At 42.8% G+C, this 10000-nt stretch overlaps 1 protein-coding gene across 1 annotated transcript in view; it reads left to right on the forward strand.

The window, feature by feature from the left end:
* The window catches only part of LOC107680162 (pleckstrin), an 11356-nt gene extending 4284 nt beyond the window's left edge, over window positions 1–7072 (forward strand). The window contains exons 6-10 of the mRNA XM_016475945.1: window positions 1–68; window positions 1657–1761; window positions 2013–2096; window positions 2189–2261; window positions 6399–7072. The exon at window positions 1–68 is cut by the window's left edge and continues 26 nt beyond it. Of these exons, the coding sequence (XP_016331431.1) occupies window positions 1–68; window positions 1657–1761; window positions 2013–2096; window positions 2189–2261; window positions 6399–6538 (470 nt within the window). The 3' untranslated portion in view covers window positions 6539–7072. The remainder of the gene's footprint in view (window positions 69–1656; window positions 1762–2012; window positions 2097–2188; window positions 2262–6398) is intronic.
* The last annotated feature ends 2928 nt before the right edge of the window (window positions 7073–10000 follow it).

The raw sequence follows: 10000 nt of genomic DNA on the forward strand, positions 1-10000 counted from the left end.
CCAAAGACGGCGCGGAAAAAGGAGCAGAGTGTGTTTTCCTGGACCAAACCGAGGCTCTTTATTACTTTGTGAGTTAACAAATTATATAATGCACATTATTATTGGCTCTATTCCAAAAGTCACCTTGATTTCTATAGCGCTGTATACAATGCAGACTGTTTCAAACATAAAAAGGAAAATAACAAATCAATGATGCAAACTTCAAATATGTTGCAAATTCTGCTGCAAAGCAGCTCTACAAAGACACTTGTCACTGTTCAGCTGTCAGGGATTCATCACAGTCACTTCAGTCACCATCCAGGATAATTACCCGATCACAGTCACCTGAGTTCTGATCCCCCGCACCTGCTGTCACCAATCAAGCCACACTACAAATACACACACAGCACAGTCACTCACTGTCCGGTCTACCGTTCACTCCTACGAACTGCTCTGGACTCTCTCTGCCAAATTCTCCTAGAACGAATTACCTGCTGTTCCTCCCGTGATCCTCCAACGACTCCTTGGAAACTGTTCCACGATCTCCAACGTAACCGGCATCCGATCCTCACCATCAGAACTCAGATAAGCACCCTGGAACCATTCACTGTGTTTACACTCACCTGCCTTTAACTCACCTATTCCAGTCATCCCCTTACCCAGTCAATAAACCATCCTGATTTGCACTTACCTGTTGTGTCTGGCCTTGCTTTGTGACATCAGCTCAGTTCAATTCAAGTTTTGTTCTCATTTAGCTGCAGATGATATTGCTGAATATAAAGTGTCTTTTAAACCCCAGCGTATAGAAGTCAGTTTCTGCCTCTGAATAATAATAATAAAATATTTTTGTCTTGCAATTATGACTTTTTTTCTCAGAACTGTATGATATAAACTCACAGTTGCAAGTTACAAAGTCAGAATTGCGGTCAGAATTGCGGTGGCAAATTAACAAACCGAATCAACAAACACGGTGTGATTTATGACTCCAGGTTACACTCTTAAAAATAAAGGTTCTTTATTGGCATCAATGGTTCCACAAAGAAACTTTACCGTCCATGGACGCGTTTCATTCCACAAAAGGTTCTTTAGATTATTAAAATGTTCTTCACATTAAGAAAAAATGGACTGTTCACTGAAAGGTTCTTTGGGGAACCAAAACTGGTCCTTCTATGGTATCGCTGTGAAAACCCCCTTTTGGAACATTTATTTTTAAGAGTGTACGTCACAAGTCAGATTTGTGGATTGATATTATTCAAAAATGTTGCATCCAGCTCCTTCTGTTTGAAGATTGGGATATGATACGTAGTGAGCTGCTTACATAGGCAGTATTTTAAGACATCATAAGCACTCCTGTGACATGACGGCCTGTTTTTTGTTTTTGAAGAAAAGGAATATAAACTTAAAGTATATTGTAAATACATAATCATTCATTCAAAATGTAATTAAAAGGGTTTGTTTCTTAGCATTATGTTAAAGTGAAACTGAAATGAACTAAGTGAAGTCTCTCGTGTAAGTGTTCAAAATCAATCACTTAGGACACCTCTCACTTAGGTGATGGATCTGGAATAGAGCTGTACTATATTTTAAATGTAGGTGTATTGGGCACGTTCAGGAACAAATGGCGTGTCTGTGAAGCGAGAGCTGTTGTTGAGGGTGTGCATGTGTGTTGATCTGCAGGCAGATAGTGGTTTCTTTTGTGAGGGTTACTCCAGCGATGAGGACGTGATCATGAAGGAGGAGTTCAGAGGGGCCATAGTCAAACAGGGCTGTTTGCTGAAACAGGTAAGCGCCAAACAAACACATGATGGATGAACGCCAGTGATCTTTTGATGTTGGTTGGTGGTTGAATGTGAGATTAGACGAGTGAGTCTCACAAAACCTGTGATATCAAGCATATGTTTCAACACCAAATTTGATTAACTTAACAAGCTTTGACTTCAATGGCCCTAAATTGTGTTTTTCTTGCAAAATATAAACATTTATAAGAATATAAGATATTAGAAGTTCTCAGATATTTCTTCATCATTTCACAGGGTCACAGGCGAAAGAACTGGAAAGTCAGAAAGTTTATTCTGAGAGATGATCCTGCTTATATCCACTACTATGATCCCACCAAAGTAAGCATGTTCCTGCCATTTCTAAAGATTGGTTTGTTTTGTTTTTCATGTAAAATTAAGACAGTTTTGGATGGTCTGTGTGTCTCTGTAAGGGTGAGGACAATCCTCTCGGCTCCATTCACCTGCGTGGTTCAGTCGTGACGGCGGTGGAATACGTGCCTGATGGTATGACGAACGGCCCATCTAAATAATACAACTAAACACATTTGACAATCCACCGCTTTATAAATATGCCATCTTAATGAGACTAATGAATATCACAAAACCCATAAAGAACGTTTCACTTCAAATTTAAGGTGAAAGATTTTTTTTTCAACAAGATTTAAGTAGCAAAAAACATAATACACGATTTTAAAATCATGAATAATGTAATGGCTGGAGTCTAAATTTAAGAGACTGATTTTGATCAGCATGAGACGTGTGATCAGATCAACTCAGAATTTTGTTTTTAGGACAAAGTGTTCAGAATTTATAACAAAAAGTGAATTTTTGAACTGGTGGTGGCGCTATGGAGTACATCGTAGAGACACAAGAGTTGGTCTGATTACTATTCAAGACCACCTCTACCAGTGTACCTTTCATTATTTTCCTATGTACTGTTAATAGGGCTGCCATAAATGTCTTGGTTACGTATGTAACCCTCGTTCCCTGAAGGAGGTAACAGAAACGTCACGTCGGTGACCGACGAATTGGGATCTCGCTTCGAGAGACCAATCTACTTCGAGTGTAAACTAAACGAGCCAATGCACATTGGCATGCGATAATTGCATCCAGCTGCTGCTCGTTACGGCACGAGCATAAGTAGGCAGCAGGTGCAATGCATATTCAGGTTTTCGCTGAGGAGCCGAGCCAGTGACCCGGCCCCGCGGTGGTACAGCAACTGTGGCGACGGGATGGGACGTCTCTGTTCCCTCCTTCAGGGAACGAGGGTTACATACGTAACCGAAACATTCTCCTTCAGTCAGGTCACTCAGAGTCACGTTGGTGACCGATGAATTGGGATCCCTAACAAAGTGCCACTATTACTGCCCCTTCCAGCGCCCCTAGTAAGCCACCTGGTCCCCCCGCGGCAACTGGGCCGGAAGATAGGGTAGGGCTTACGTGGAGAGAGTCTATTACTGTTGTTCCACTAGACCCATACAGTAAGACTTATTGGATAACACTGGGAAAGCGTACCCTTTCCAGGGACGCTGTGGAATCCACATCCTACCTGCAGGGAGGTATCATGTGGAGATTACACATATGGACTGGGCATTAAGGGCAGTACAACATATGGAATGTCTCTGAGGTGGCTCCGGCCCAGTTAGGAGGGAGGCAACACCGTCAGGGACGGCAGAGTGGAGTCTGCCAAAGGAAAGCCACGGGCTCACCAAGAGGGGAACCATACCATGGAAGAATAGACACATGGGATCACCGTGGGGATCACAACATATGGACACCTAGTCTAGTACAGGGGTACTTACAAGTGTTAGGCCTGGCGCCGGATGCTCCGCCATGTCTGGCTGCCGAGGGTGATGGAAGAACTCCACAGGGTTCGCCTTGTGGGGGAACTGAACTGAAGAGCAGAGTAATCGCACATATCCAGTCCGCAGAGGGAAATGGCACAGCAAGCGAGACACCGAGCAGTCTCTCTGGTTCACTGGCTACTTGAGGCGAGTACACGAGAGGACACTGGCTCTACACGAAGGCTATAAAACCTAGCAAACATGTTTGGTGTCGCCCAGCCCACAGCTCTACAAATATCTGTCAGCGAGGCGCTGTGCGCCAACGCCCAAGAAGAAGCAACACTCCTTGTCGAGTGTGCTCTCAACCCAAGTGGGCACAGCACGCCTTGGGTTTGATACGCAAGACGATGGCATCCACTATCCAGTGGGCCAACCTCTGCTTGGAGACAGTCTTTCCCTTCTGCTGGCCTCCATAACAGACGAAGAGCTGCTCTGAGGTCCTAAAGCTCCACGTACAGTCCACGAATACTTGTAAAGCGCGAACAGGACTGAGCAAAGCTAGGGCTGGGTCTGCCTCCTCCGAGGGCAGTGCTTGCAGGTTCACCACCCGATTCCTGAAAAGGCGTGGTGGGAACCTTGGACACATATCCGGGCCTCAGGATAATGTGAGAGTTAGCCGGCCCGAATTCCAGGCATGATTCGTTGACCAAAAATGCATGCAGGTCCCCTACCCTCTTGATGGAAGCCAGTGCAGTTAAGAGCACTGTCTTTATTGACAGAGTTCTCGTCTCTGCAGACTGCAACGGCTGAAAGGGAGCCATCTGCAATGCCGTAAGCACCAGAAGGAGATCCCAAGAGGGTACTGGGTTATGGCGAGTAGGATTTAGTCTCCTCACACCCCTCAGGAACCTGATGATCAGGTTGTGCTTCCCCAAAGACTCACCGTCTACAGGACCGTGATGTGCGGCAATTGCAGCAACATGCACTTTTAGGGTGGAGGGAGACAGCCTTCACTCCAACCCCTCCTGGAGGAAAGAAAGCACAGCTCTGGTTGGGCATCTCCGGGTGTTCTTGCTGAAGTGATGGTGTCTACCACCGCCTGGGGTAGATCACGTAGGACCTCTGCGTCCTGTCTAGGGAACACATGTGGAGGTTCCACAGATCTGGATGCGGGTGCCAGAGGGTGCCCCGTCTCCGATAAAAAGTAGATCTTTCCTCAGAGGAATGCGCCAGGGAGGGGCTGTCGCGAGGAGAATCAGTTCTGGGAACCAGGTCCGGTTGTGCCAGTAAGGTGCAACTAGCAGGACCTGCTCCTCGTCCTTCCTGACTTTGCACAGTGTCCGTGCAAGTAGGCTCACTGGGGAAATGCATACTTGTGTAGGCCCTGGGTCCAGCTGTGCGCCAGTGCATCCATGTCGAGGGTCCCCCCATTCAGGGAATAGAACAGCTGACTATGGGACGTGTCTGGAGAGGCAAACAGGTCTACCTGTGCGGCTCCAAAGTGTCTCCATATCAGCTGGATTGCCTGGAGATGGAGTCTCCATTCTCCCGGAAGCGCATGCTGCCGTGAAAGCTCGTCAGCTGCACTATTGAGCAGGCCTGGAATGTAAATGGCACAAAGCGACCTCAGATGCTTCTGACTCCATAGGAGGAGATGGCGGGCGAGTTGCGACATATGACCGGAGCATAGACCACCCTGGTGGTTGATATACGCAACAGTCGCAGTATTGTCCGTACGTGCTTGCCTTGTAGCAGCATGTTGAAGCGGCCCAGCGCAAGACGTACTGTAAGCAACTCGAGGCAATTCATGTGCCAATGCAGATGGGGGCCTGTCCACATCCACGAAATTGCATGCCCGTTGTACGTGGCACCCCAGCCCCGTACGTGGAGGAGCACCGAATGAAACGGCCAGACCCTCGTACGAGGAACTGACACGTTCACCCGGCAGCTTGTGGCGTGCTAGAGGAGTGGGGGGCCCACGGAGATTCACTTGGCGGGTTTGCCCCCACTGTAACCCTCAGGCTACCCTGACTATTCACCGAATTAGCCCTCCTCTGCGGAACAGAAGAGCGACTAGATCGGAGCATAGGTAAGGGGACTCCACCTCTTTTGATGTATTGGAGTCTCAGCCGCAACGTCGCAATGGTCATACCGCCACAATGACGGCATGACTCATCCACGAAGGCTGCCTCAGTGTGTTCAAGGCCCAAACACATGATGCAGCGATCGTGACTGTCATCCGGCGCCAGGTAACAACCGCATCCAGAAACACACGGGTGGAATGAGATCTTTAAAAAGATGCAACGTCACACCCGTGTCATGCTCGTTTAGGGAAATTAGCTTTTTCAGAAGTTCTGAAGCGCACAGGGGAACCACTACTGCAGCGTCGTCACACCAACAACAGCGTCGAAGAAGCCTCTTCCCCAGAGCGCTTGTTGACTCGTCAGAATACTCCTCTTCAGACAAAAGGCAGAGCAGAACAATAGAACCGCTCGGCTCCAAAGCGAAAAGCTGAATATGCATTGCACCTGCTGTCTACTTATGCTCGTGCCGTGCTGAGCAGCAGCTGGATGCAGTTATCGCATGCCAATGTGCATTGGCTTGTTTAGTTTACACTCGAAGTAGATTTGTCTGTCGAAGCGAGATCCCAATTTGTCGTTCACTGACGTGACTCGGAGTGACCGACTGAAAGGGAACTCTCATTCATATAATAAAGAAAACTAACAATTACAATAGAGGCCACAGGACATTTAGTGTTCGACCCCTAAAAATAATAATGATATTTAATTTGTAAAGCATTTATACAATATAGAAATTATTTCATTGAAATGTTTCCCTTTCTTATAAACTCCTGCAGCCAAGAGACACGAGGTGGATGGCAATCTCTTTGAGATCATCACGTCAGATGAGATACACTACTACCTGCAGGCCGCGACAGCCGATGAGCGCAAGGACTGGATCAAAGCCATTCAGAGCGTCTCAAAGATGGGAAAATAAGTGTATTAGGTCCATCCCGTGGACTGGAGAACAGCAAACTCACTCGTAAAAGACACACAGAGTTAAGGGTGAGGATTAGTGTGAGGATGTGTTTTGTCTACGCACCAAATATGTCTCCTCTTCACCATTTTCTAAAAATAATAATTCCAGTTTGTTGTTTCTTCACCTTCCGCATTTGCACAAAACAAAAGGCTTTCCAACAATCATGTGACAATTTCTCAAGTAAAAAAACAAACTCACACTAAAAGACAGGATGTGGGCAAATGTGTTGTTTCACCAGAAACTGATGGTGAATGGCATTGATCTGCCCATCCAGAACTGTCAACACAGTGGAGAGAATCTTCAATGTTCAGCATTTTCCTGTTTTCATGTCAAGTAGTAGCACTTCCTTTTTCTTTTCTTGAGTCGGTCTAGATATAGAGATGTACCAGTCTGATGGTGAGGTGGTGTAACACGAAATGGTCTCAAAATATCACAGCTCTACTCTGCAAAAAAAAAAAATTATTTCAGGTTTAAGAAGTGTTTCAATATTGCATCAACTACTGATGAACACATTATTTTTTATTTGAATTATCACTCTGTAGGTTATTTTACCATGTATTTCTATGTCTTTGGAAGGCTTTTGTCTTTCAGACACATTAAAATGCACAAATACACAAACTTTTTAGTCATCTGATACACTTTCACCTAATATATTTACTTGAAGTACCTATGAGATTTTAAAATAAATATTTTAACAATAAAGTATCCCATTTGCAAGTTCACGGTTCTTTGACGATGTTTATGGTCACATGACATGCAGGTAAACAAACATTACATTTTAACGAATGCGTGTTTTATTTTGATTGATTTTTAAAAAATGATGTATTTTAATTGAACATTTTTAACAATTTTTTTTAAAGCTTACTTGGTTAATTTATCAATCAAAATAGAGTTTAGTGAGCGGGTGTTTTTTTTATACAAAAGCTTTTATACTTGCCTAAGAAATTACATTTGCTATAAAAACATCTGAAGTTGCTCAAATGTGCATTTCATAGCTGTTGTAAGTGTTCTGAGCCAGTAGATGGCGCTGTCGTGGATCCTCTGAGGATACTTTTAAAGGGTTAGTTAGTTCACCCAAAAATTAAAATTCTGTCATTAATTACTCACCCTCATGCCCCTAGCCAGCTATGAGGTCACCGAGTTTTTCCGAGGTGTACTTTGTGAAATAATTGCATAGTATTAACTCTTCCTTCGTGTTGCAAAGATATTGCACAGCACCAAGATTAAACCTAAACCTCCTCATCTGAGCTGCCTCAGCCGTCTGTCACGGTGACAGTCACCACTCGTCAATGTGAAAAAATATTTGAGATGACCAATCAAATCAAAGTAGGTGGCTTTATGTTGACAGAAGCGGCATAGCGCAAATTTCAATGCGACGCTTCAGTTAGCGGCTATAAAGTGCGGGATAAGATGTAAGTAGCCAAACATTTAATATCTGACATCTGTTTTACTATAGAAATGTTAAACGATTGACAAAAATAATCAGGAATGCAAACTAATAAACTTGTCTAATTTCGCCATTTTGAATTGACGAGATTCATGTAATGTGATTCGTAACTGATTGTGAGGGAACAAGAAAAGAAGCCGTTTAAACGATAATGATGATAATTATCATAGGCTATATTAGGCATATGATTAATAATGAATGGGTACATATTGTGAATTTATTTAACTTACGTAGCTTTCCGGGTAGCCTTCAGTAAAGTAACTTGTTTAACCCTTTAACTGTCACCCGTCCCCTCTGTGGGACGCCTAAGTTTACTTCACTGTATTACAATTAAATCCTAATCTAATCATGACAAACTATATATCGTTGGAAAGGTCTAAGACTCCTAAATAGATATTTTACCAATGTTTTGTTAAAAATTATGTAGGAAAAGTAATAGATTAATTTTTGACAAGAGTGCACCTCAAAAATCTACATCACAACAGGAGTTCTGACCTTTGTCAAAAAAAGTCTTCTTTGTTGCCTTTTTCTCTATCATTGATCAATCCAAGTTTGGATCGTGCACTTTCACGTCTATGTTCAAAAATGTGAGTGACAGTTAAGGGGTTAATAAAAGGATTCATAAAACATAAATATCAGTCGACCATTTGTTACTTTATTCACTGACAAAGATTAAAATAAAAATACTATCAATCAAAGCAGAGAGCTGGTATTGACAAATAATATACTGCCCACTGACTTAGTTTTAAATTGTTATCCAAATGTTTGGCCTTCAATTATTTCCTCTTAACATGCAAACTTTAGGGCTGTCAAAATGGCTAAAAAACTAATTAAGAATTTTTATACTTAAATATTATTAATATTATTCGAGTTACATTCAAATGTAAAAGTCATAATTTCAGTTGGGGTGGGGGGCTTTTGTCTCCTGTGGCTACAAGAGTGTGCAGTGAATTCGAATACAGTTTTTGCATTTGAATGTGGATTTTTATTTGAAATTAGATGAATATTCGGAATTCTAATTGTAATTTGACAGCCCTAGCACACATGCAGCTCAGTGGAAAAAAAGTGGGTTTTTTTGGGTGGGGGTGGGATTTAGGACCTCGGTAAAATTAAAACCCTGGCTACAGCCCTGCTTATCCTTATGTTGTTTCAAACCCATTAGACCTTCGTTCATCTTCGGAACACAAATTAAGATATTTTTGATAATATCCGAGAGCTCTCTGACCCTCTATAGACAGCAAGGGTCCAACCACGGCAAGGCCCAGAAACATAGCAAGGACATCGATAAAATAATCCATGTGACATCAGGGGTTCAACCGTAATTTTTTTTTTGCTATGTTTCTGGGCCTTGACGGTGGTAGTACCCTTGCTGTCTATGCAGGGTCAGAGAGCTCTCAGAATGCATCAAAAATATCTTAATTTGTGTTCCGAAGACGAACGAAGGTCTTATGGATTTGGAACGACATGAGGGTGAGTAATTAATGACGGAATTTTCATTTTTGGGTGAACTATCCCTTTAATGTTTTCCTGAAACTATCAGGGAAAGCAGAGCTTCAGAGGCTTCATTTCAACACCCGCTGTTTGCCTTTTCACGTCACCAAACAACACTACGCTACTAGTGTATCTACAGAGGCGGCAGCCAATGAGCGTCAACGATTAGTAAAACATTGAGTAATGGCATTTCAACATTTTAAGCACCAAAGTACTGAATGCACGCTTAACTCTTAAGCATCCTTCGTATAGCAGGCCTTAATTGGTCCATCGTAGATCAATTTGGGCATGAAGATCTCAGGTGCGATCCTTTTTTTACATTTTTTTTTTTTAATAAATGTCAAATAATAAAATACGAATTTATGCATTAAAATAATAAAATAAAAACTGAATTTATACATTTGTATTTACCTCTAAAAGTACCATAGTTTTATGTAAAATATGCTTATTTTTATATAATTTTATTTTTAGTATTTTTAGTC

The sequence above is a fragment of the Sinocyclocheilus anshuiensis genome, unplaced genomic scaffold, assembly GCF_001515605.1.
Source record: "Sinocyclocheilus anshuiensis isolate Anshui unplaced genomic scaffold, SAMN03320099.WGS_v1.1 scaffold1202, whole genome shotgun sequence".
In the NCBI taxonomy this organism is placed as follows: domain Eukaryota; kingdom Metazoa; phylum Chordata; class Actinopteri; order Cypriniformes; family Cyprinidae; genus Sinocyclocheilus; species Sinocyclocheilus anshuiensis.